We start from the raw sequence: 26491 nt of genomic DNA on the forward strand, positions 1-26491 counted from the left end.
TATAATAAATGTATACATATTCATACATCATTCTTCAACTTTTTGTACAACTCTTGTACTGGACACCTAAACTAGTATTAATCGATATTAGGATGTACAGTAATGCTTGCTTAAGCATTCTAATTTTTTCTCAAATTAACGTCCGTTCTTATTCCCACCAGTTTCTGAAGCCGCACTCCTTATATTTTTCCCTCAAAGCACATTTTTCCTAGTTTCGAAAATGTGATGATTCTAGGATAATTAAGGCTTAATAAAGGAATCTATGAACGTATGATTATCTCGAGTCTCTTGATGGGTTAATGCAATAACTGATGAGCCAGTTGTTTATTTTTGTCAGTAACATCCAGGGGTGGGATTCGAAGAAATCATGTAACACCACCTGTCGCGATCACCTGAGGAGGAAACGAAGCGAAGCGCCCTGTAGGCGGATGTGTTTGAGTATCGTCGGGTCGGAGAACGCACGGTTGCCTCGAGGATGTAATTCGTGATCGTGGGTGATCGTGGACAGTATTCAGGTGAACCATCCAACGGGAAGATGCGATCGAGGGTGAATCTAGTCGCGATTCTGTTGACACTGAGCTGCGCGGCACGACTGCTGGAGACTGCCAAGTCCGATGTCAGACAGCAAGGTCTGACGAAAGGCGCCCATAAGGATAACGGATCCATTGGGAAGAAGATCTTCAAGGGAGCACAGAATAAGTTATCCCCGATAATTTTGGGTCCACCATTATTGGAGCACAAGACGACGAGTGCCAAGACGCAGATGAAGAAAGTCCAGGCTCTGGCGAAGGATTATCTGATCGAAAAAGGTAACAGGGAAATGAATTAGGACATAGCCGACGTTAAATCAGTATACTAGTGATTTAGAATTATAATCCTCATAAGTTTGTGTACTCTAGAAAAGGTACACTTGTCAGAATTTGAAAATGACAAAGATACTTGAATAAAAATTACCTTTCTAGTGACAAAGAATAGTCGATACCTACGGGGTCACAGAAGCCCTTCAATTAATTACAAATAAAGTTTACAAATACCTTTATTAATACAGAATCATTAGTTAAGAACGAAGTACAGATCGTCGAAGCATACTTCGTGGCGCCAGTAGTGTATCGATCCGAACGGGTTTTCAGATCGTCCACGACGAAAGAGACGGAAAATGGATCGCACGATGATGGCTCTACTGATGGCTTACAAGATGAAGTTCGTCGCCCTGGTACCGACCTTGGTCGGCGGTCTGATCCTCCTGAAGGCGACCGCTCTCCTCGCAGGATTTTTTTTCGCCCTGTTCGCCGCGGTCCTCGGGCTGAAGGTGCACTGATGGGAACGTTTTTCGCGTCGTGTTCTCTATGTGAACGTCATTGGGATCTCAAAGTGAGGCTGTCATACCGTTTTTAACTCGTGAAAGCATGGACGGAGCCACACACGGTCCCAAAGGGTATCGATCTCGAAGGGGATTTGTTTTCCGGTCTGTTCCTCGCGTGTACCAGGCGATCGAGGCGTATCCGTCCGGCGATCATCATCACGAGACCCGATTGTAACATATTATGTGTACAGTAGAGTGAAACAGTATGCGAGAATCACGGTGAATCATTAAAACATTTCTGTTCTTCCACTGTTCGATCTCTGTGCTCCCTATTTATTCGTATCGTCTACTGGCGCACGCTGGACTGCTGGCGATGCGCGAAGGCGAGAGAGAGAGACACGCTTACAAGTAAGTTCGTGACAATAAATACCATGGCGTTCAGTAATAAATATCGTTTAATCGAGCCTACGTAACTAATATATGAATATAATGTGCGAAGAGAACCGTGGATGAAACGACCTGCAAAATTCAAGGTTATTGGTGTTCTTGGTTACGATCTAGGATCTCTAGATCCATTGAGTATTGTATTTGCTGGTCGTTTCGATCATGAACGCAACTGCTTCGTCCTGGTTCCGTTAGAAACTAGCGTGCATGGAAATTCTTGGCAACGCTATTGATTCAGTTATTCGACTATGGGGTATTCAAATTTAAATTTGGCGGGCTAAATTCGAACGGAAACTGAATGGTGTATATTTGAAGTTGGTAGCTGGAACTCGATTTCGTATTTTTACATCGGAATTCGAGTTCAGCGAGCAGAATTCTGATCCATGAATTTAGAGAAAGGAAAGCTTCGTTGTATAATTCCGTTAGGGATTCGCGTGCAGGAAACTCGAAGCATCGTGATTATCCCGTCGTATAACTGGAAACCGAGTGACAGCTTAGTCGTTTCATTTGTCGCGTTATTCGAACGAATACAAGACCTTATTATTCTAACGATGATTATAACTTCTCGACAATTCCTTTCGGTGATTAAGAATCGATTTCTGAGAACAATGTATTCCATCTTCTATCAATATGTCTGTATTAACTATTACAAAACGTCAGATTTCCTGGGGGAAAATTAAAACTGACAAGGAACCGTTAAGGTTCCATCGTAGAAAACTCTAAAAAAATAATTAACCCCTAACGCAATCCAGGGTACTTTAATAACTCATCCTCTAAGACTGAAATACCAAATTGTACACGTTTTCCGGTACTTCATTCTCGAGTATTCTACGATCGATAAAGATTCTACTAGGTCGTGAAATTGGCGTATTCACTATGGATAAACAGTCTATTCAATTCAATCCCGTATGGATCGTCGTCATCGTCGATAGATCATCTCTCGATACAGCGTTTGCAAACGGAACCCAAGGACCTCCCGTAGCCTTCCCAATTCTATCTCAATGAAGATGTCTCGCCGAGTATGCCAAGTTCTGCGCGTACTTCATCGTCGCCTCCGTCGTGGAGGACATTTCAGCCGCCTCGGAAATAGTCTTCAGGCTCCTGTCCCAGCCGCCGCCGCCGCTCTGCTGCCAGCCGCCATGATCGTGGCTCTGTTTCTGGCTGAGAAGCTTCTTCAGTCCAATGATCAGTGACAGGACCAGAGCGATCTTGCTGATGATCAGCGCCTTTCCAGCCAGCAGGAACAGCACACCCAGGGCGATGGGTATCAGCGCCGCCATCTTCATGGCCATACCCATCATCATCATGCCCATCATCTTCTTCATCTTACCCCGCCCCTCCTCCATGCCCCTCTTCAGCTCGCCAGGTGTCGTTTTAGGCAAACGTATCTGAACATTGAAGCTATTCAACAACGAAGCGACACGGTCGAATAGGATCTCGTTCAAGATCTCATCCTTGCTAGCAGCATTCCTCCCGAGACTGGTCTCCAACTCCGTCACAGAGCTCTTCGGCGCCTCCTCGGTGGTTCTGATCAGCTCCAGGTTCTCCGACAACGGCAACGTGCGCATCCTGCCGAGCCTCTCGAAGAACGCGATCGCTTTCTTCTTCAGGCAAGGCGACACAGCGATGTTCCGTTGCTGACAGTCATCGTAGACCCGGTACATAGCCCTGAACCCTCTATCCACGAGGGTGTCGTCATCCTTTGCGGTGGATGTGGTCGCGTGGACCAGCGCACTGCAGGCGAACAAGAGAAACACACACTTGGCAAGAACCATTGTCTCGATCCTCTCTGTGCACTTTCCTGAGGGTATAATCCTGTTTCCTCGAGGATAGATCGGTTACGTGATCTTGGTCCACCGCGACGGAAGGAGTTCACACTTCAGAATCCTCGACTAGAGAGAACTGGCGGCAGGACCAGGTGTCCGGCCCGATATATACCATCCAGTGTGCTTCTATCCTTCCACGGACGGGGGTGAACCATCTCCCACGTAAGGAGCCTGGCAGAGAACCGCGGATGTGCCGACGGTACACGTGACAATATCCCCCCGCGCGCACACTCACCTTCTAGACCCCAGAGGCGAGAGCGACTCTAAACAACCGTCTTCTGTCCTTCGTTGGTTCACTGTGTTGGCGCTCGCTCGATCCTTTATTCCCCGTCGACAACGTCTCTCCCTCTCAGCGAGGCCACGCGGGGGGACCGTAGGATTCTCTCATAGAGGCATGTGACCCATCCTGACACAGAGACCCACTGAGCAAGCCAGAAAGGTAGAACGCCTATGCGCACCGTTCGCAGTCGTTAAAGTTTCGCTGATGCTACCAGGGGAATCGCTCTGGGAAACGCGGAGAGAGGGGAGGACAGGTGTGGAGGATGCGCCGGGAAGCATCCTATTGGCGTGCCTGGCACCGTGACCCAAGTGACCTTTCTGGTATCGTCGTGACGGTTGGAAGTAGTTTTAGGTCGTGGACGGTCCGCGTCCTTACTCTCTCGAGTACCACATCGAGTATCCCTTCCTCGTGTACTCGTATTATTACGATCTAGATCTGATCGAGTGTAAAACGATCAGGCGGTAAATGAACGATCACGATTGTCTCGGGGATTTCACGAAAATCGCTCCCGAGAGGCGGCGAGTTTCACCGTCGATCCGGTCGCTTTGTTTTCTGTGTTCAGGTCAGCATGATCGTTCTCAATCGAGTTGAAAAACGATGGATTCAATTTTCACCGGTGAAACTCGTGTTGGTCTTTTGTTTTCTTTTTTTATTCATGCAGTTTTCGTCTTCGTGGGGCGATTATTCTGCACAAGGTTTTATATTTATTACAATCTTGTCATTACACTTACTTATTAATAGACATTAATAACGGGATTTACATCTATTAATTGTCTCGAAGTTGTTGACGCCCTTAACCAAGTCCTCCTTGACTATGACATCGTTGGTGTTATTGGTTGCCAACAATTTATACATTTCCTGGTGATCCATGAATGGGACCTTAGGAGAATTCATTGGAGGTGAAGTTATAGCAATTTTTAGCCAATCCATCCGCAGTCTCATTACCCTCTATGTATCCCTGTGTGGTCCAGTATCCAATAAAACTGAATTTTGTTGTCTAAGACTTTCAGTGAATTAAATCAGTGAATTTAATAAAATTTCGATAACGTTTGCTTAGGGCAATACGAATAGTTGTTTTCGAGGGACATTCATAAGGGATACATCTCGTAGTGATAAATGCATCCGAGGATCGATCGTCGAGTCAGAGTGACGAATAAGTTTGCGAGTGATTTAGAAAAAAAGGAATTTTCGCCGCGAGGATACACGTGACGGCGCGAGGTGGATTACGTCTGGCGAAAAGTGAACAGATCTACGGTTGCAAGGAGTTCTTCTTTTTCCGAAGCCCGCCGGGTGTGTCCGTGTCGATGAAAACAAACGCGTCGACTTTGCGGATCGAATTAGCGGACTGGAACGTTCTCTTTCAAGAATTTACCATTCGTGTGAGTGTCGTGAGTACACTGCGGACGTTCATGCATTTAAAGGAAATTTTTAAGATGCAAAATCCAGTGAAATAAAGATTTTAATAAAATTTAATGACATTTAGTTGTATCAAAAATGGTGTTAATGAATTCTCTAAATATTATTTGGATTCTATTTATGTGAAAAAGTAAAAATCAACGAAATTGCTAGTTGTTCGTTTGTATTAAGTGTACAAATTAATTTGTGGTCCCCACGATCAATTATTGTCTCAAAACCGACATCATTTTTTCGGGACAGGATTTGCAAACTACCCGAAAAATGACGTAAATGTGTAGAATGTGATGGGGAATATGTTTAAGACTAGACTGTATTCCGGTTTCTTTTCGTAAATAAACAACAAATCTATAAAAAGGAAGCCACGAATTAATCTGTACACTTAATACTTTGCTGCCGTTGATACATAAACGTAACACGTTCCATGACGGACCAGTTTTTACCGTGACTTTCCATTCGCATCACGTGCGAGGTATATCTACACGTTGCGTAGCTTCATAAATTATGTTAGAATTATTCAATTCACAGCTATGCTTTCAATCAAAAATTTGTTATAAATCTGCAAACCGTAATTTCCAGAGTCTGGTAATTCTAGATGATAATATAATAAAACAATATATAACATGGTAGACCTATAATTAACTCTAGAATAAAAATGAAACATTCTAAATTTCACGAGATCCCTCAGACTCCATCTCGTCACTTAAGTACTAAATGAAATTTAATTTGCAAACAGACGAAATCCCGTAATATCAAAGTTCCATTTCAGATTCCGTGAAAGTTCTGAGAAACCTGGGGCATGAAAGGATACATTAAAACGAGTAACGTCTTCATTAACCCAAAACCAGTGAGATATTAATAATAACTACAATGGTATTTTGAGTTCATGGCCCGTATTCGTACCAGGGAATTCGAAAAAATCGTGTTACGATCCATAAATCAAAGGGGACGTGATTTTCAGTCGCGTTGCCCGCAGGCAGAAGAGTCGCCGCGGCGTATTCTTTCTGGTAAGTGAATCCATCACAACAGAATGTGTCACTGTGCCGATCTCACAATCGGGGAACGCGTTACGTTGGCTGGTATACACGCTCGATCGAGGTTAACGCATCTCTAATGCAACAAGGATGCATCCACGACGGGTTGCTCGCCTACTTCCTGATATTATCCCATACTAGTCGTGGACGGCGCGAAGTTGTTGAACAGTGTTAACGTGCGTGCCACATTCACGGCCACGCGAAGTTGTATTCACACGAGCATGCGCGCCGCGAGGCAACCGATTTCACGATGAAAAACAATACGCGCAGGAAACTGGTGTCGCGGCATACGGTGGTTCAGATCGGAATCTTGGGTTACATTTGTACAGTAAATCCTCGATGAGTGTTGGAATGATCCTCGGCAGTGAACATTAAATATTTCATAAATTAACACCTTGCCCATTCAATTTGTATTTAATAAACATTCATATAATTCGTTTTCTTTAAGTCAAAGTGAAATACTGTTTCGCTGGTATAAACAGTTAAGATTTAAAGTAAATGTTACACTCGCCATAAGAATAGAATTCTTTTGGTATCTGGGAAATTATTAACGATAATGTAATTCTTAACAAATAGTAGGGTAAGGGGTTAATGGATATATAAACAAGCATCATTGGCTTCAGAATTTCAAGATCTATCATAAACATGCTAAAATCTCATTATAAATGTCGGCGTTTTGGTTCCAGGAAGAATTTATTGTGTTAAGTAGTTTCAAAATCTTACTTTCTTCAATTAACGTTTGTGAAGGAACATAAAAAACTTTCTACCAAATGTAGGTATCAACAATCGGTTCATGAGAAAGATTTCTAGGAAAAACATACGTTCTATTTAAGACATTACTATTCAATATTAATAAAATATAATGACAAAATATAATAAAATATCAAGGACTATTGAACCTCGCTAATAACGTTGCAGTAGATGCAACGTAAAACCACTATTAAAAAAACAATTTTCAAAAACCCCCGTCTCTCGATTCAAGCTCCTTCGAAGTGACACTTTCGGTCTTCCTCATCGACATTAGCACACCTGCGTTTGAACGGCGCGCATGCCTGCGACAGGTCCCCCAGCGGAAAAGTGTTTCCCCTTACGCAATTTCAGCGGAAACCCCCCTGTGGTAAACGGAGCCGTTTCCGGCGTAATGGAAGCGTGGCAATGGGTCAAAGCGGCCGGAAAACGCGGGCTCCCATTCGCGGCTGATGCTTTTTTCTCTAGATAAGCAGCCAAGACCGCCGTTTTCTCTCCGTTATTAGATTCAGGTCACCGATCCGCGACAGGTGGCCGCGCTTTAGGTTCCGACCTAGCTCATTACCGTGACTCCGGAGCAACGAATTTATGCGCATCGGTGAACGCAGGAGCTACCGTTCGGTTTCGCTGCATCGTGGATGCGCACGCTAAATCATTATGTCGTTATTGCGCGTCCTCGTTCGCATACACGTGAAACACGTGGGAGGATGGTATCATTCGTCGACTGCTAAAGGATCCTTCTTCGAGGTGGATTTTAGGGGTCCCAATTGCTGTCACATTAAGATTGCAGCGTAATTTTATACAGGGTTTAGCAAAAGTGTAAAATGGGTCATTCGTGAGGTGATTTGGAACAAGTTTTTCCTTAGCGAAAATTTTCTCCGAGGCTTCGTTAACGAGATATTCACGATAAACCTCGAACCAATCAGAGCGCGAGTCTGCCGGCCGAGCACCTGCGGTAGCGTTCGCTACGCGCTGTGATTGGTAGGGTTCAGGTATTGGTTCAGATTTCTGGGAAAATTACGGTACGGTTTTCAATATTTCTTTTTTAATAATAAAGTTTGTACCTTTTACAGACTCCTCTAGATTATCGTCGTGCTTCTACACGATTATTGTCAGGCATCATCCTCATCACTGGTGGAACCTGTCAAGCGCATGCTTTCTTTTTCTTCTCTTCTTTTTTTCCCGAGCTTCGAGCAAAAAACGAATTTACGAGGGTCTGAAGCATTTCTCCCTATACGATTATTGTCCTGATGCTGGCCCGAGTTCAGGACGCTAATCGAGACGAGTCTGTAGAGGTTACTCGTGAGGTTGACCTTGATAATATATGTCAAAGTCAGAATCGTCGTGTGTGGATACTTTTCAGAAGTTTCTCTCAAATTGTCCACTTCCGAAACTGTTGTGAGTTTGCAGGATGATAGCACACAGACCTGTGGTAGTACATACCTCATTGATTTTAGAAATATTATAGGGGAAAAGGAAATTGGTCGATCGTGTACCGGACTGAGAGCTCGTAGCAGGGTTTTTCACTTTCCGGGAGACTGGTTTGACCAACTAACCTACCCAGGCCAGCGAGTTTTCATTTCCTGGTTCATGTAATATAAACAAAGACGGCCGCTGCGTTCTATGGCTTACGATACTAATGATTAAAGTTCATTGACACTTATAAACGACTCACTGACACTTGAAAGAACTAATTCATATCTTTATTTCGTTAATCATAACCCTGTAAATCAACATTAATTAATGGGAACGAGTCGAAATTTAAAACCGTAATAACTGGTCACGTAATTTAAATTATTTGCATTTCCAAAATTATTAAATCTTTATGCTTACTATTTTACAATCATTGGAACAAGATTGCCATGCCAGCTTTCTCGATCTACCGACATTCCAGGCTGTCAAGCGTTGCGAGGACAGGCATGTTCACCAGGTGATGTTAGGTGTCAAGCAGTTGTCGCTTCCTACATTTCGCGGTTTCCACGGTTTCGTGTTCCGTGCAGTCGGCGACCTTCGACGGCTATAATTCTGCATAGTTCGAGGCGGTTGAATCGAGGATGCTCGATCGGCCCAGTGGCACAGAAAGCCGTCGAAGAAAAAAAATACGCTGCCTTTTAGACCTTATTCTCTACTTCCCAGCGTATGGAGGAACTGGAGAGGTGGAACTAGGGGAGGCTGTTTTCAATGTATTTATTTAGTAATAACCTTAAACATAATGTGGAAATGAATCATTGTTGCGATCGTGAACATTCTTTCATACGAAATTATTTGGTTGGTTTGAAAGTAACGTTTTTGATAGTTTAACACTAACCCATAAAGTTAACTATTTTTCGAAGAAAATGCAAAACAATTTCGGAGTATTATTTTTTTTTAATCGAAAGTCTACTGTCGAGCATCAATAACAGAAATTTTTCTTACACTGTTAATATTCATGGACAATTCATTTTTACCACAGGACTGTCAAATGATGCGGTTTCTTCAAGATAAGCTCGCGATTTATCACTGCTCGTTCAGAAGTAACATTACGAAGTTTATTGAAAGATGATGTGAATAAGGATGTTGATGTTATATGATTTGCAGTAATTTGACGCAACTCGTTAACACACATAAACTTTAATAAATGTAATAAATATAATTTCTGTGTATGCGTGTGTACTAGTTGTGTTTGCTCTGTATGATAGATGTGCTCTCTTTGACCGTTGAATGTGTTCTCCGTGACTGTTCCATGCGTGAGCACTCGTTAATACGGATCACCTTGCTGTGTGTATTTTTATGATAGTGGAAATGAATCTTTTGGTTATATGTATTTTTATGATGGTGGAAATGAAGAATTCCAGTCGGTATATTTTACGTAGGTGTTGTAATGCGTGGAAAAAGAAGCGGAGCACAGCGTGTGTATTTCCTTTTCTGGGATTCCTGGAACTCACCGCGGGGTATAATGAGTCTGAAGATGTTTATGCATTTATAGCGTCCGTTAACTTGGAAAATGCAATAAAATATTAATATACTTTCATACTGTTTATTATTACTATGGTTCTAAAGCCTCGTGCAATTCAAGTATTCCTCCAAAAAATAAATGAAAAAAGAAAAATAATATATTAATTTGATATTTTCGACTGCAAAATAACAAAATATAATATACCGAGTGAATCAATGGGATATATTATCTAAAATAACTCGTTACTTATTGATTGCATCAAAAAACGTTTTAAACGAATTAGGTACCTATGTTGTACTTGAAGGGACTTATCAAATGAATACAATTCGATTTTTTATATCTTATATTTCCTAAGATATCAATGTAACCTTTGAATTTTTTTCACCTAGACACATATAATTGCATTTAAAATACTTTTTGAAACCACCAATAGTAATTTTAAATAATACATCTTATTGGCACACCCTGTACACCAGTCCCATAATTGTAAAATAAATATTTAATGATCCGGGCGTTAAAGGGTGAACGACAATTTTCAATTTTCCGCGTGCACCCGCGACTGGCCCCAATTCCTTTTGATTTCAATTGCATCGGGACCTGCCGTGCCCGTGTTTCACACTCGCTGCGCACCGCAATTACCAGCGACCGTGGACCGTGGATCCACGGAAGGTTCGCGTAACATCGTGTTAGACGGACGGCCGTAGTGCACACGCAGCAGCAGCGGGCCTGGCGTCTAAGTCCGTGGACGATCTATAATGACCGATCACGGCAAAACACACACCGGCTGGAATACCGCATTCACGCTCTGTATGCCGTAACCGTTAATTACTCCAGCCCCTATAAAAATGGCCACCGATCCACCGGGCCAGTCCGGGTCGAACATGCTTCGACGTATGTTCGTCGTTCTGCCGCTGTGCGGTGTTTTAGCGATTTGTAGCTGCACGATTATCCGTCAGGGATCGTACGTCGGTGTCAGACGACAGATCGATTGCAGGGAAAATGTCAATTCCACTGCTTGCGGAGCGAAAACAGGGGAGATCGGTACGGGACGCGATCCGGTGACGGTCAGAGAAGCGAGGACGATCGAGGGTGCGGTGTCTGGGGAAAGTGGCGACGGAGGGGTGGAAGAGGGTGAGTCGTGATGACTTTTTTTCAGGGGGTTGGAAGATCTTGTTTGTTGATTTATCCCTTGGTTGTGGCGGGTGTTCGTTTGCGGTTGGATTCTGGAGGAGATTGAGCATACAGTAAATCGTCGATTAGTGCTCGAAGGTTCTAACTGCCAAGGAGAGGTCCTCAGGTGTTCGCTGATTTTTGGATCGAGTTTGGGAAAGTGATACAGCTTGGAATTAGGAAGTAGATCATATTTGTTTCAGCTGTATACGGTCATTAGTTTGTGAAATATTTAATGTTCAGTGCTGAGGAATCTTCGAATATTCATCGCGGATTTAGTGTATTTGAGGCGGATATCTTGTGAGGAGATCGTTGAGACGGAAAGGGTCTGTGTTTGGTACTGTGGTAGGTGTGATCTGAGGGGGGTGTCAAATTGATTAGTATTGTTTTTAATACGTTAATTGGTTTGTGTGTGTATAGGTTAGTGTGTATTTTAACACTTTGCTGGCGGGGAGTTTTTTGTTTGCGAATATGCAACGTTCAGGTGTTCGAAAAATATTTAGAAATTAGTACTAACTTACATATTAGGAACATGGACCGTATTAGATACCTTCACCCTATGTAATTTCATGTCAATCAAAAGAAGTGTAATAAATATGGACTGATGTGTACAGAAATAACAAAATGGTACTTGTTAGAACTGCAAAGATAAGGGAAAATTATACTTGTGATTAGTTACTGAGAAGAATTGGTAGGTTCAGGTCAGACACCCTATGTACAAAGTTTTCTTAATTTTACTTACTATTTGTCACGTCTAATCTTAAATAAATGAGGAACACTGCGACAGAAATGGAATACAGGTGTGTAACCCATTGCTTCGGTTTTAAGTAGAATGGATGTGTCATGATCAGACCTCCTAAAAGTACTATTCTACTAGGTACATTATACTTCCGCACTAACCGTATCTGTGACACCGACCTGGGCAAATTTTATTCCAAATAAGAAAAAGAAATAAGTGTGTGAAATAATTTATTTCGGAATTTTATTTTCAATACTGTTATTCGAAAATAAAAGCAATTTCAAATAATGAATTATTTTCTTATTTTGATAAAATAACATGTTATGTCAAATAATATCATGTGAAAAGTGCCCAGGTCTACTGTCACAAAGATACAATAATACAATCATATAACAGAAAAACATGTCTTACCATTAATAATCTAATTTTAAGATGAATTGGCTAACATTGGTCAGACTTTCTGAATAGTACATAATTCCCACTAAAGATCAGCCTATTAAAATTAATCTCTGTTTCTAATGTTGGACAAGTACAAAAATTCAACAAAAATATATTACCAGCACTTTTATATTGTGTTGTTCTCGTTCTTCGGTAGAAGTCAAGATCAGATAATGCCCAGTAAAGAAACGCTCCTCTATCATTTAGAATACGGTTTCTTAGGAAACAATGCAGCATTGTTGTCCTTGTTAGCAGCTAATTATTCAATTACCAAATGATCATCATTCGTCGTTATCTTCGCAAAACGATCGCACAGGAGAGTGTTCTTTGAGCGAGAAGCACGACAACCAGTGTATCGCGTGACAAGGCATACTTTTCGTTATTCTGTGTTTACACTTCGCCACGAAACGAACGTCTGTGTACACAGAATAAGAGTTATTACCGAAGTGAATAACAAAAAGTCGTACTTATATCTTACAGTGAGCTCACGGAAGAAGAAGGGCAAAGGATACGGGAAGTTGTTGATGTACTTCCTGGGAGCAGGAAAGCTCACGATGCTGTACGTGATCATCAATACTGTCGCCGCGATCGCTGGAAAGGCTCTGGTCGTTGGTAAAGTCGCGCTCGCGATCGCCACTGCGCTTGCGTTGAAAAAATCATCTGGTACGTTGAATAATTTAAGAAAAATGATAAAAGATTGATATATTATTGTTAATATTAATAGTCGGTTCACGTATCAACGTTTTAGAATAGAAAAATTATAGAGAAATACGTATGAACTGAAAGGGACAGCTCGATGAAAAAGAATGAGATCAAATGATTTAATAATTACCAAAGTAATATTTTCTTATATTTCTGTGTACATTGCATGGCATATAAATGATTCAAAGGAACATTTTAATAACTGGAAACCGTCCAATGCGACTGTTTCATTCGTTGCTAACTTTTTTATTTTTATCGCAGTTATACAACAATAATTTCCATTATAACGTTATTATACATAATGTGACCCACTTTTTTCTTACCTTCGATCAATAAACCCTCTCGAAATATTTGTCGGAAATTAGAATCTTGTAAGCTACTATTGTCTTTGTAACAATGCTCGACGCTTGAATTTCATCAAACAAAAAAGACAAAGGACCAATAATGTCTTATTATACCGATAAGCTTTTAAATTGCACGTTCAAAGTGCCATGTCATCCATATAAGGCTAGAAGAAACTATTATACACTCACAGATATGAAACAAATACATGATACTATAATTTTATTTCGTAATTTAAAGTACGTAGCCATGTGGCAATAATGGGAACGACACGGTTAAGTAGGATTAAAAACGACCCAAATAAATACAATGAACATATTAATGCTACGAAGAATGTATCCGTGGCAATAATGAGATTTTCAAATGGATTATATGCAAATACTGTGGAATTTGTTTTGATTTGACTTGCAGAACACAAAGAGAAAGTGTCGTACGAGATAATCAAGCATCCACATCACACGTACGAACACACGCACAGCTCCAGCCTCGACTACGATCATGGAAGCTTCGGGGAGAATGATTTTGGTTACCGGAAGCGACGTGAAAATTACCGGTAGTCTTTGAAAGTACCGTCCGAGATCACCAAGGTGTCTAAGAATATATGTCTGTAGTACAAAGTATATGTATTTAAATGTGAATTATTGTCAACAAATGAGACGAATTTTGTCTGTAGGAAATAAAGTCTGAAATCGTATCTAAATATACATAAAAAATATATCATGATATGACAACATGTTCATTTTATTCCAATGTTAAGGAATAACATTAACATTAAAGCCTACAAACGTATTTAGATACGGTTTTCATATATTTAAATATATGTTCTTTAATTTCGACGAAGTTGTCTGAAAATATATTCTTATAGTGCAAATATATATCACAAATAGATATTACTGTTGAGGAATAAGATGGTCATTGAAGCTTGAAATCGTAACTAAATATTACGCCTTTTAATTTTAACGAGTGCTTAATATCACTATAATCCAAACTAAAAGTATAATCCCTTTAGTTTCCTTTAGAGTTATCTATTCCCAATTAGTACATAACTTCTGCGTCACATTACGTACATTTATTTTCAAGAATCAGAAAATAAAATGGTCTGTTTATCAACCTTTATTCCTCGGCCATGCTCAGCCGTCTTTACACAATATACATGCACAAAACACACTTCTTTATCCGTAAGAAAATATAAATAAATATTAATTTTTGGTACAATACAGCTTAGCAATCATATAAAAATGAACAATCAACTACCTTGTTGTCTAAGTTAAAGATCACGTTTCTAATTAATAATACCGCGATACATACATCACATTACTCGGATCAGTTATCCCAGTCGACCCCTAACGACAGAATTATCGTTCCACATACTTTATTTTACACGTAAAGTTAATAAAAAAAATAAATAATAAACCTCATCATGCTCCTTACGCTATATGGATCATTTTTATTATACCGAGTCGACGATTTAATGCGATAAAATTAACCTGAAATAAATTAAATCTTCCGTTCCGTTTATCTCTAACTGGATTCGTTTATTAGTTTCAAGTGGGAGGAACGCCTTCGATGGTTCGTTGCCATCCGCCACCGTAACCGCCGCCTCCACCGCCGCCGCCGCCGCCGCCGCTGAAGCTTCCATGGTGTTCCGATCCGGTCGCATAGATCACCTCGTGACCGCCGCCTCCCTGATTGGACACCAGCTTCTTCAGACCAACGATAGCACTCAGTACCAAGGCGATTTTCGCGGTAAGCAGAGCAGTGCCCGCTAGGAACGCGATTTTACCGTATGCCAACTGTGCCATCATCGCTGGAAAATGATTTTTCAATCAGAAGTTTTCCTCAAAAATTTCCTCATAGTTTCAGATAAAAGGAAACTTACCGCCCACTGCAAGAGCGCCTATCATGAGAGCACCGTAGCCTTTGTCCTTCTTCTTGCGACCTGAGGAATGAACGAAAAATCACGATTGAGTAAGTACTACACTTGAATTTTAACTAAATTAGATTGTACTATATTCTGAAGACCGAAAAGAATGATCTGTGGTGCTCTATATTCTTCAACTATTGCATTATCGATGATAATTATTAGAGGTAAAGAGAATTGCTTCGTAATCGCTCACCTTGAAAAGCATCGCCAGGAATCGTGAGTTTCACACTTCTGGATGCCAAGTACTCATGGAACTTGTCGTCCAGTTTCTCGTCCAGCGTCAATTCGGTCCCATTTTCGTCCTTAAATGATCGATCGCCACTCCTTGCGACAGCAGCTGGATCCCTGGCGATGGATATGTAATCGTTCAGCACGTACACCGAGTCGTCTTTCGCTGCTGAATCGAGGATCTCCAATGCTCTCTGCTTCAGACAGTCGAACGCGTTCTTCTCGTTCGCGCAACGGTTGAACAGCTTCGTGTATACATTTTTACCCTCCGTTAGAGCGATCAGCGCCGTCAGATGAAGGACAAGAATGAAATTCACGATCCAGTTCCTCATCATCGTGTTAGGTGAAAGATCTATGTTAACCTTTTAGCCGGCTAAATCGTCCCTCCGGCAATGTCTTTGATGGCCGGCAAGACCGACCGCTTGGAAAATACCACGAACTAATTCGAATTGCTCCGTACCTGGCTCTTTTATAAAGGTATTTCCAGGGTTCTCCCTACCATCGGTCACGTCCTTACGTTGTCCAGCTCACACCTGATCCACGCGCTGTTTAACGCCTCCTCCTATCGGGAGGAGGGATTCCTGAACCAAAACATTGTTGTACAGCCCCGTAAGTAAGTATCCCTCCGACCTGGTTGCTAACCGAAGCCGAAACCACTTCGGTTCGGCCCGCGAATGGGAATCAAAGGCCGGGCAGAAGCGAGGATCCGAAGGCCGCGACAGGATGTCCGTCCACTGCGTTTCTCGATCATCGATCGGGGGCACCGAAACAGAGACCAATTGACTTTGGATATTTTTTGTAATACGATTTTGGTAGATCTTATTTCTGTCATGAACAGTGGAGGATAATTTCAATTTTGTCACATGAAGATTTTAATTATAATTTTGGGGGACTTAATGCGCCCTGTTTCGATCATTTTTTAATTCCATTTTTATTTTCAAATACAGACGTATGTCTTGTGCCTCGAGTTTCGATCGTTTCTATTTTTTGGCATTTTCGTACCCTTTAGTCAATCTCAGTTCTATCCTGAAAAATGGAGGAAAATTCTTATATTCTAACGTGAAGGTTGTATGTATAATTTTGGGCTACCCAGTATCTCCAATCTCGATCTATTTTCTAATTCCATTTTCGTTTTCAAATACAAACATAATGTATGACGCCCCTCCAGTCTCGATCGTTTTTATTTCTCTTACTTCGACGTTTGCGTGACGAAGCAACTTGTTGCATTTTATTTCGCAGCGAAAGTCAGTGGTTGCATAAACCACATTGATGCTCGTTTTTTGTCTACCGCAGGCCCGTAGTCACGCGCGTTAAATCACCGCCGCCGCTGCGTATTAATTAATTAATGCCGCGTAGATACTGTTAATGCGACACAGATTACGGACCATGACGCGCCAGATACGAAAGATCGTCGGGGGCAGCCGGGTGCACAGGAATTATTCTGAAAAAATTGTCCACCGTCCGTGGCCGTTCGGTATCTTGAGATCCAGGGCGTTGATCCTTCGTTCCCCGACTCGGCCGTTCCCATGACCAGCAGCCAGTGATCGCGATTACCCTACTTCGCGCGTAAAGAACACCTCTAATAATATTATCTACGCAGCCTCGGTATAATTGCATAGAAATTTCTTAATGTTTAGCCTCGTGAAACCACCGAAGTAGGCATGAGTCTAGATCTTGAACATTTTCCGGAAAATGTTCAAGAGAATTCCGGAGAATGGAAATTAATTCCATTCGGTAATGTCGGTTCAAATGAATAATTTCTCGATAAATTATCACGGTACACGGTCTTCAATAGAGATTAAGAAAGAATGTAAAAAAAAAAAAAGAAAATCGAACCGTTGGAACGAATCGAACGCCACGCATGTTCGACGATGGCGAACGAACGCTGAAGACGAAACGCAAGATGATGGCCAGACAACTGGGTTTGGCAGGGGCCCATGAAACGTTGGAACGGAAAACGAGCAACTTTTACGGTCGACTGTCCTCCCCACGGCTAATGTATGCTCACCTTGATTGATACACCCTGACACAACGTGCTGGTAACACACGACGGAACGAGGAACCACGGGACCGTGGAGCCTCGCTACTATTACCATTTACGATCAGCCAGACGCATTTCCCGGACGCATTTCTACTCACTCTGCCGCGTGCGCGAGGTTCCACCTTCTTCCGCGGAAGGAACCTGTACAGTTAGACGACCGAAAGAGAGGACGTCGCGATAATGGAGTGAGACTAATGGACTCGCGGAGTGAAAACGACCGGGATAAATGGGAACGGATACGGGGAATATTCGAAATCGATAGTGACGGTGCTAGATCTGTTTTTGGAACGCAGAATGTTTCTGGGCGAGGGTTGATAGTCTTGAATGGGTCAAAATTGGGGCTTCTAGGTTACTTTAATAAGGTGTCACAGACTAGAGATGGGCAAACTAATTATCTAGATAAAAAGTTTCTAATAACGAATAAAAGATAAAAAAAAAGTATTTCGTCATTTTTGATTGTTTAGACGTGGAAATTTCAATTTTTATATTCAATTACTTAATCTCATTAACTGTTTAATCCAGTTTAAAAACCTTGATATTGTGATTTTATTTCTACGCAGGATCATAATTTTGTAGTTCTAAAAATTTGATTATTGTAAATTACGTTTGAGTTAAATTCAGGTTGCTTGAAAAATGTAAGTCAGGTCTAAATAAATTATACGAAAAAATAATTGCATCCACGATATGGCACCGTATCTTCTATGTACCACTAAATTTTGTAAAAATATTCATTTGCTGTTTAAAGAAAATAGTGGTCACGAGGATTTTCTTTTATTCCGACTGGTCGTTGACCTGACATCAGACATTCCCCCCACTTTGGGTTCAATCGCGGACCACAATGGCTATCTTTAATTCGTCCTGTATATAGGCCATTAGTCGGAACATGTGTTTTCCCGCGGAAGAGAGTAGAGAAGTGGACGGCCAATGGTAGGGAGACTTCTACATAATGGAAGCGGAACAATCGGTGACGGAAGAACGAAGTAAAGCGTGGTTGTGCACTGATTGTGAGTCTCTCCTGGAATTTCAATTTTATTCGAGAACGTAGTAGAATCAGCTTCCAAGATGTATCCTAATGAACAAATACCTTAAATCTCTATAATACATGAAGGTAAAATACTGGGTAATAATACTTCGTCTCTCACTAACGTGTGACATATCTTTGGATAGTAATAACAATCTGTTATTTTCACATTGTCACTTATATACGACTTTAGCCTACACTTTGAATTAATCACAGTTCAATTAAACGTTCATTATTCCCGTCAACTGGACTTCATCCAAACGAAGTTCTTCCCACTTCGCTTATTCTTGGCATCATCCGCGTTATCGTACACGTCCACGACTTCCCTGATCACGTGTTGAGTGTACGGCCCGAAGTCACCGGTCTGATATCCTCTGTAAGGTCGATGCTGGAAATTATGATGATCGTAATGAGGATATCCACCGATCGAAGACTCTTGGCCATACGTATGTAAGCCATTGAATCCCCCTGTCGGATAGGATGTCGTGGCTGTAGAAAATAAAGAATTCCAGCCCAGCAAACCGCTGATGAACAGAGCTATCTTGGTCAGAATCAATGCTTTCTTCGTCAGCAACAGAAGGAATCCGAATAGCAGTGGAATCAGCGAGGCTAGGTTGAACTTAAACCCTAGAAGGAAGGGCAATAGCAATTGCCTCATCACCTGTCTTCCTAAAAATAAAGGAACACGTTCGTTTCAGTTCGAATTTTTTTCCAACATCTACAAATCATTACTAAATAATAATTTTATTACTCGTTCAAAATGAAGTGAACGAAATACTATAAAATTATCGATTAAACCCCCTATGAAATATATAAGTCAACCAGACAATAAAAAGAGTCAGTGCTAGATGTTAAGTAAAGTTTCAAAATTCGGTAATAAAATAGATCGAAGAAATCGTTCGTCTACTTCACATTTCCTTCAAACGTGGCAGCTGTTTAATATTCACGAACAGGAGCATACATCTGTGAATACATATTTCAAGAAAGAAAGACACAACTATGTCGAAGTTAACATAGTTCGTTAATAAATGTCTACGAATCTAGACTCTCGATCGTATCTCGAATACCAGAGTCCCCATAAATTCTGAAACGTTCCACGAGCTAAAAGACCACCTCCGCGAGTGGCCTTGACCGTGCTGCCTGCTGGAGGTAATTCCGGAAAGCAACAGGTGGCGAACGCCTCAGCGAAGATGCGAACCCTGACGTACGCGATGGGTTCGTTTCCAGGCTGACGCGGCCAGCACACAGTTCCCTCTACATCATTAGCCTCAACTTCGATCTTAAAACGTGATATTAATGAAACCTACAACCACCAGAGAACTTCGTTCTATCAGAAACAGATCTACCTAATATTCCCAAAAATTGGAACACACAAATCGATAATCACCACGAACGAACTCACCTGGGCCAGCCTGTCTATCGGCGAATACCGTTGGCCTGTCGTTCATCACGAACTCTAGAATACCATTTCCGTTCAGCATGGGTCCAGCCCGTAGCTGGAGACCAGGATACAGGTTATCCAGATTCCACTTCAGGCTTCTACGTTCCATTAACCTGGTCGCTGCTGTCACGATACTCCCGAAATCTTTGGGATCGTAGTCCCAATCCAATAGATCCCTACCATAGCCGTCAGCCCTCTCCAGATGAGCCTCTCCGAATTCCAGATCGTCTTCCTGATTGAACGACTGTAGAGCGCTCAGAGCCCCCCTGTTAACGCATTCTAGAGTACCGAACTCTTTTCTGGTCAGGCAGCTACCGAAAGCCTCGGTGAAGCTAGCTGGATCGTCAACGTTCAACACGGGATCCTCGGTTGGCTCCATGATCACCGTGATCCCAGTGGAGACGAAGATCAATAGACAGAGGCCTCTTAGCTCCCGTTTCATACCGATCATCGGGTTGCTCAACGCCGGATGAGAATAATGCTGAGGATGATCGTCGGAGAAAGTTGATAAGGCTCTGTGTTAATTGCGCCGCGATGAAAGTTCCGCGGCAGGAAGGAGGAATGCGTAATTAAACCGATCGCTTCGCTCTGGGAACAGATAATTCGCGGTTGTATGGCAGGTGAGAGAAGGGGAATGGTTTATGGCTGCCTGGAGGGGGAACGGGGAAACGTAATTAGCCCGAAATTGAAGTTGTTTTTTTTTAAATCTATCTTAAATCTACTTTGTTCATCGTACATTCGCGGTAGTTTATGTAACTGCTGCAGCATTTCGATTCTTTCGATTTGGATTGCTATTTTGATTCAAGAGTTCTATAGGAAATTGGAGTATTTTTTTTTAAATCTACCTTTGTTTATCGTAGATTCGCGGTAGTCTATGTAACTGCTGGAGAATTTCGATTCTTTCGATTTGAATTACAGTTTTGATTCAAGCATTCTATAGGAAATTGAAGTATTTTACTTTTCTATTGGGTTGAACGGAAAGTTCTCGTGTTTCTACAGGATGTTACTGTACCATCCTGTTGCATAATTCATTGGTAGTTGTTCTTTTGTCTTCATCACCTAGTATTCTCTCACGTACTTTCGCCACAATTACTTTTTGAGCTTCCCAGTTTTTTTTTCTCTTTTTGTACATTCACCACATGAAGATTCAATCGTCTAAAGTAAATTTTCATAACATTACAATGAAACATTCCTGCACACATAATTCTACCAAATCGAGACACTTTCCTTGCTACCCCTAAATCTTATATTTCACAACGTTTTTAGGCCCGAGGTATGTCACCCACGTTTCCTATTTCCCTATCCCACTGTCACGCCACCATTCTCACCTAACAAGGCCCTTCCGCATTTTTCCTACGATCCACGAGACTCACAACCGAAGATCACACGTCCGATCATCGAGTCACCATGTCAACGGATCGCTCACGAACAGAAGAAAACCGGCCGAGTTCTGAAATGATACTGTTCATCCAGCACTCACGATCACCCGGCTATATAGGCGTCAAGGGGGCGTTCGCACACACGATGGAACAATCGGTTTCACTCGACGGAACCTTCGTAGCCAGCGAAAGTACCGTCGTCCGTCTGTACAGGTGCCTGGATACACCGGATGCACCCGAATAAGAGCGATCCATCGTCTGTGGTCCGGTGTTCCGGGTCTCGTTACCCCGTCAAAACGTCCAGGTGTCCTAGAAATGACGAAGAGAAACTCTTGCATACCCTGTCCACCATGAACAAGACTCGAAAACTAACCGATATCGATGATATACTAGGCGGCAAAAGGTCTCTCCAGGTCGTCAGTAAAAAATGTTCAAACAAAACTCACCGTCACAGACAGGTAAACACCAGCAGGCGTTAATGTGATTACTATCGGTTAACATGTTGCAGGTGAACGGAGCGAAGTGGAATGGTAGACACCGAAGTAGGATAACAAACATCGACAGAGGCGTTCGTTCATTATAAAATTAAGATTTATTTATAAATAATTGCGATAAGTTACATGGCAGACCCCCAGGCCGGGGGCGATATATAAATAATCATTGGAATTAAATCTGGTGGACCTTGTGCAGGTACTGACTACGAGTCCGAGTGCGTTCGAACCCGGGATCTCCGTGTGAGATCGCACCGAAGTGTCGACCCCTGAAGGGATACCGCACTGTGCAGGGGTGGGATCAAGGGTGCGCGACTACCACCTGATTCACTTGTTCCTAACAAAAGTCTGTCTGTTTCTGATCACCAGGTGAAAACAGTAAAAAAACAACCCCCATTGGAGGTGTCCCAGGTGATCAGTAGCGTCGAAGCTGTACAGTGTCCCATCCGTCGTCGTTAATCGTCACGGTTCGTGTCAAAGTTCGGTCACTGGTCACGTAAACGTTCGTCTTAATCAACTAAACAGGTCCCAGTTGAGTGGTCGGTCTGTCTGTCGGTCCGGTCGGTACGCCTATCCGTTTGTGCACACGGTGCGACGGTAGATGTAGAGGTCGTCCTCGAGGGATCGAGTCGCGCAGGTCCCCCCACCCCTTTATTGGTGATCGCCAGCGGTTGGACGATCACTTTGGCGAACGAAGGTAGAGAATGCAAGAAGCGCTTTGCGTGGATCTGGCCCAGGCGTCGATCTTACTCGGACGGTTTGTACGCGTTGTACGCCAAGTCCGAGCCAGCCGATCTTGCCCAGCCGTGATGATCGTGGTGTTCCTCGTGTCCGTACGAGTGGACAGGATGGGCGACTACTTCGTAGCTCTGGTGCTTGTTGGCGAACAGCTTCTGGAGCCCAATCACGGCGCTGATGATCAGAGCAAGCTTGCCGATAGCCAGAGCCTTCAGGGCCAGAAGAGCCAAAGCGCCAAGAGCGATCGGGATCAGAGCAGCGGCCTTCAGTTTCAGGAGCAACAGGATGGGCAGCAGAGACTTAACGATCCTCTTCTTCTTTCCACGAGCTGGAACGAAATCGTGATCACAGTTAGATCCATATGGTTCTAGGTAGCAAAACGTCTTGTTCAACGTTCAACGCGGGTCAAGATGTGTTACCTTCGTCGAACGAGCGGGAGACCTCTTCAGGAATGCTCAGCTCCACAGTATGGGTAGAGAGGAACTTGGCGGTTCTGTCGAAGAGAGCTTCATTGATCGCGGTCTCCTTGGCTTCGACTTCAGTCGGCAGGGTACTTTCGATGTCATTCAAGGACCTGGCGTTGTCGGCACGACTGGAAAGTAAAATCCACGCGTGAGAACCTATCCCCTCTCGCGAATCGACCTTCGTTCCATTGAATTTGAAACCATCGGCGATTTCACTTAGCAATTCAATGAAAACACCCTAATATCACTTTCTCTCTTACCTGTTCTTCGCCTCTTCAGTCTGCACGATCTTGAACCCGTCGACCACGTCGATGTCAGCGGACCTGGCCGCACGGTCGACGAAACGCAACGCCTTCAGCTTCAAGCACACCGCGAGACTCTCCTCGCTGGAGCACGACGCGTACACGTCGAGGGCCTCCTCGAGGATCGACGTCTGACCGGCTGGATCCTGGCCGGCTGGCGCGGCGATAACGGACGCGGTTAAGACCGCAACGATGACCACGTACTTGAACATATTCTCCTGCCGTGGGGCGTTGCCTCGAACGGGTTTATCACAAAGTTACAAATGAACAAAAAATAAAGAACCAACGAAAACGATGGCAATCTTCTCCGTCCACACGACCGTCCGGTGGTGGTGGTAAACTCCAAAATTCCAGGAGGGTGGCGAATTGGGCGGGGGGAACTTAATCGGCTCGCGGCACCGGTAACTCGAACTACTGCGGCGATCGTATCGACACTGACCGAAAGAATCACGATTGCTGCCTTTTATCCTCGTCGCGAAAGGGGCCCGCGTACGTTTTTGAAATTTTGATGGCCCCCACCGAACGGGCCCCGATGGACCCCCTCCTCTTTCCCCGCTGGCCGGACCGCCCGACCCCGCTGGGTTACAACCCATACGAGCTATTGGTTCTCCTCCTTGGTACTGTCTCTCGCGTCCCCGTGGTTCCTCTCTGTCGCGCGCGCGCCTCTCGTGTCCACGTTGGCTCCACACGCTAGTGTGCCGCCCGGTCCTTCCTCGGTTTTCTCTCCTCTCCGCGCATCGTGGTCCGCTCTCGCTCCCGTCCGCCAGGGACCAGCCCTGTACGTGTTGGTCACACGCACTCATGCGAACCGGGACCGTTCAGGTATGGGTCGAGGGGCGAGAGAGAGTGGAAATTGGTTGGAAGATTCTTGCCCACGCGTACAGTGCCCTTTTCCAGCCGGCGGTGATTCGGGCATCAACGGGGGAGACGAGCCGGCGCGCAGGTCAATAGTCACCTACAGAGGACACCGAGAGCGTCGGCTGGACTGCGGAATACGGGCTGCTGCAGCCGTTTCCGGTAAGAACGGACCAATACGACTGTGGAGGTCTTGCTGTGAGAATGGAACCTGGCTGTCTTTGGATTTGAGACTTGTGTGGTTTGGGTTGGTTTTAGGGAATGTTGCCATTTGTGAGACAAAGGGAATGGAAGGTTGAATTTAAACGATTAAGAGGATTTTTTTGGCGGTGGCTTTTATAAGTGATCTGTTTTAATGCGGTAGAGTTATATTTGATTGGAGACCGAGTTAAGGAGGCTAGGCTTTAGTAGTCTATAGATGGCTAATATAGAATGAGAGCTGTGCAGAAACGAGGTGTCTCGTTTCGGTCGAAGACACGTGGAGAATATTTTAAGGATCGGATATTCAAGGTCAATTATATTCATGGAGAACTGTTGACATTGAAACCGAACCCCACGGAACACCACCGTGGAGCACCGACGTTAAATTTGTATTTGATTAAAAGGACGTTTGGCTTTCGTGCTTTTTGTGGGTAATATTCTGTACGTTCAGTCGTTTATTAAAAATCACGATCAACTAACAGTTGTTTCGAGAATGATATGAAAGTTAATAAGTACAATTCCTATTAAAAGTATTTCAGGAATGTATCAGTCATTTACTGAGCATTCACACGTTTTGCACATAATAAATAATCCTTTTAAAATCACGATCACAATAAGTAATTCTTTTTATAAAAACATCAAGAAACATAAATGCAATAAATTGCTATTTCAACAGCTGTTTCGTTGTAATAAATAAATACATCTGAAACGTCCATAAATTCAACAATTCGGTCCATTTACTGGTTGGTTTGCCCTACCAACATTCCCGGAGGTTTCCCTCGAAAACCGTTCCCACAGTTTCACGCATAATTTCGCCAGTTTCCACGGTCATTTCAGCGACCAAGATATCAAGGATATCCGCGGCGGGTTTCGCTTTCAACAAGCCGTATAATACCTGGCATTATGTAGAAGATACTTCAATCTCACACGCCTCCGCAACTTTCCTCGTCACAGCCGCGGCCTATCAAACAGGATTTCGCGACGTTTTCGCTCCCGCAATGTCGGATAAATATTTCAGGGAATCACATACCCGAAATTCCTTCGTTCTTTTTCTGTCCTATAAGCGAGGGGGAGGGGCTAGATGAAATCTGGTCGTTCGATTATTCAGAACGGTCCCGTGGAGTTTTCTCGCTAACTGTAATTCGCAGTTAAGCCGCATTACCCGTAGATCTATCTCTCCTCGTCTGTTCCTTTTATCTTTCCTCGTTTTCTGTTCGTTTCTTCCTCTCCTTTCAATTTTTTTTTTTTTTTGCCTCGAACCTCCCATTCATCCCAGTCCGAGTGTCATCGGTTATTGGTCCTCCGCGACCGTATCCTCGATGAAATTAATATATTCGCGCGTGTAACCGTCCCCGCGCGGAACGTTTAACGGTTTTTCATGGAATGTCCACGCGGACGAGTTGGGCCCGCGCCAGACCCAACTCCGTGGTGGACACGGGGCCGCGCCTCTCCGCGTGACCCCGAAGACGTCTCATCGCCTAGAAAAAAAAAACACACGGTGAAAAGAAGGGAGAGAAAAAAAAATGACGGGGAGGGCAGGACGAAACGCGACGGCGGCGACGAGGAGGAATCGTTTCCGATCGTGGCCGATGCGGGGAAACGAAACGATCGCCGCCGCCGCGACTTTCTCCGCGCGTCGAAGATGGTAACACGAGGTTACCTCGAAATTCCACGCTTCCTCCGTTGTCGTTCTCCTTTACGTCTCAATTTAATTGAGACTCGTGCTCACTTCGATGAGCAGCTCTGGCTTTAGACAACTCTGATTAGTGGTTCGACGTGGACGAACCGACAGATTAGCCGATTAAAACATTGCCTTATAACATCGAGTCGGACTCGTGGTGACGATATCAAAAGGGATTCAACAATCAGAAATATTATTTGTTTTCGTTGAGTCAATGCGAAATACTAGTTTGCTGATATTTATATTTAAGTTTTAGTGTAAATGTAGAATTGCGATAAGTACAGGAAGTCCTTTTGCTTCTGGGGAATTATTGATGGTAACGTTATTCGGGAGACTGCTGACATCAAGAAAA

At 43.3% G+C, this 26491-nt stretch overlaps 6 protein-coding genes across 6 annotated transcripts; 2 read left to right on the forward strand and 4 right to left on the reverse strand.

The window, feature by feature from the left end:
• Positions 1-535: 535 nt before the first annotated feature.
• LOC107189163 lies at positions 536-1318 on the forward strand. The gene is made up of 2 exons (XM_015577639.1): positions 536-809; positions 1131-1318. Exons 1-2 carry the CDS (start codon positions 536-538, stop codon positions 1316-1318), a joined length of 462 nt encoding a protein of 153 aa, XP_015433125.1.
• Positions 1319-2745: 1427 nt separating this feature from the next.
• LOC107189164 lies at positions 2746-4795 on the reverse strand. The gene is made up of 2 exons (XM_015577640.1): positions 4606-4795; positions 2746-3548 (listed from the first exon to the last, which is right to left on the reverse strand). The coding sequence occupies exons 1-2, from the start codon at positions 4793-4795 to the stop codon at positions 2746-2748; spliced, it is 993 nt and encodes a 330-aa protein (XP_015433126.1).
• Positions 4796-10827: 6032 nt separating this feature from the next.
• LOC107189165 lies at positions 10828-13930 on the forward strand. Its single transcript, XM_015577641.1, has 3 exons — positions 10828-11113; positions 12810-12992; positions 13785-13930. The coding sequence occupies exons 1-3, from the start codon at positions 10828-10830 to the stop codon at positions 13928-13930; spliced, it is 615 nt and encodes a 204-aa protein (XP_015433127.1).
• A 987-nt stretch (positions 13931-14917) lies between these two features.
• LOC107189166 lies at positions 14918-15860 on the reverse strand. The gene is made up of 3 exons (XM_015577642.1): positions 15491-15860; positions 15253-15312; positions 14918-15180 (listed from the first exon to the last, which is right to left on the reverse strand). Exons 1-3 carry the CDS (start codon positions 15858-15860, stop codon positions 14918-14920), a joined length of 693 nt encoding a protein of 230 aa, XP_015433128.1.
• A 2968-nt stretch (positions 15861-18828) lies between these two features.
• On the reverse strand, positions 18829-20479 carry LOC107189168. Its single transcript, XM_015577643.1, has 2 exons — positions 19990-20479; positions 18829-19256 (listed from the first exon to the last, which is right to left on the reverse strand). The coding sequence occupies exons 1-2, from the start codon at positions 20477-20479 to the stop codon at positions 18829-18831; spliced, it is 918 nt and encodes a 305-aa protein (XP_015433129.1).
• A 2165-nt stretch (positions 20480-22644) lies between these two features.
• On the reverse strand, positions 22645-23614 carry LOC107189231. Its single transcript, XM_015577715.1, has 3 exons — positions 23361-23614; positions 23056-23228; positions 22645-22964 (listed from the first exon to the last, which is right to left on the reverse strand). Exons 1-3 carry the CDS (start codon positions 23612-23614, stop codon positions 22645-22647), a joined length of 747 nt encoding a protein of 248 aa, XP_015433201.1.
• Positions 23615-26491: the final 2877 nt, after the last annotated feature.

The sequence above is a fragment of the Dufourea novaeangliae genome, unplaced genomic scaffold, assembly GCF_001272555.1.
Source record: "Dufourea novaeangliae isolate 0120121106 unplaced genomic scaffold, ASM127255v1 scaffold146, whole genome shotgun sequence".
NCBI classification, from domain to species: Eukaryota; Metazoa; Arthropoda; class Insecta; order Hymenoptera; family Halictidae; genus Dufourea; species Dufourea novaeangliae.

Coding starts and splice junctions, on each gene's coding strand:
- LOC107189164 (XM_015577640.1), bottom strand. CDS start 4,795: ATGAGACTGCGGATGGATTGGCTAAAAATTGCTATAACTTCACCTCCA. Junction 3,549..4,605: donor AATTAATAGATGTAAATCCC/GTTATTAATGTC, acceptor TTATACCCTCAG/GAAAGTGCACAGAGAGGATC.
- LOC107189163 (XM_015577639.1), top strand. CDS start 536: ATGCGATCGAGGGTGAATCTAGTCGCGATTCTGTTGACACTGAGCTGC. Junction 810..1,130: donor GGATTATCTGATCGAAAAAG/GTAACAGGGAAA, acceptor ACGGGTTTTCAG/ATCGTCCACGACGAAAGAGA.
- LOC107189165 (XM_015577641.1), top strand. CDS start 10,828: ATGGCCACCGATCCACCGGGCCAGTCCGGGTCGAACATGCTTCGACGT. Junction 11,114..12,809: donor CGACGGAGGGGTGGAAGAGG/GTGAGTCGTGAT, acceptor TATATCTTACAG/TGAGCTCACGGAAGAAGAAG. Junction 12,993..13,784: donor TGCGTTGAAAAAATCATCTG/GTACGTTGAATA, acceptor TTTGACTTGCAG/AACACAAAGAGAAAGTGTCG.
- LOC107189166 (XM_015577642.1), bottom strand. CDS start 15,860: ATGATGAGGAACTGGATCGTGAATTTCATTCTTGTCCTTCATCTGACG. Junction 15,313..15,490: donor TCCTGGCGATGCTTTTCAAG/GTGAGCGATTAC, acceptor TTCATTCCTCAG/GTCGCAAGAAGAAGGACAAA. Junction 15,181..15,252: donor AGGCGCTCTTGCAGTGGGCG/GTAAGTTTCCTT, acceptor ATCATTTTCCAG/CGATGATGGCACAGTTGGCA.
- LOC107189231 (XM_015577715.1), bottom strand. CDS start 23,614: ATGTTCAAGTACGTGGTCATCGTTGCGGTCTTAACCGCGTCCGTTATC. Junction 23,229..23,360: donor ACTGAAGAGGCGAAGAACAG/GTAAGAGAGAAA, acceptor TTTACTTTCCAG/TCGTGCCGACAACGCCAGGT. Junction 22,965..23,055: donor CTCCCGCTCGTTCGACGAAG/GTAACACATCTT, acceptor ATTTCGTTCCAG/CTCGTGGAAAGAAGAAGAGG.
- LOC107189168 (XM_015577643.1), bottom strand. CDS start 20,479: ATGATCGGTATGAAACGGGAGCTAAGAGGCCTCTGTCTATTGATCTTC. Junction 19,257..19,989: donor CGATAGACAGGCTGGCCCAG/GTGAGTTCGTTC, acceptor CTTTATTTTTAG/GAAGACAGGTGATGAGGCAA.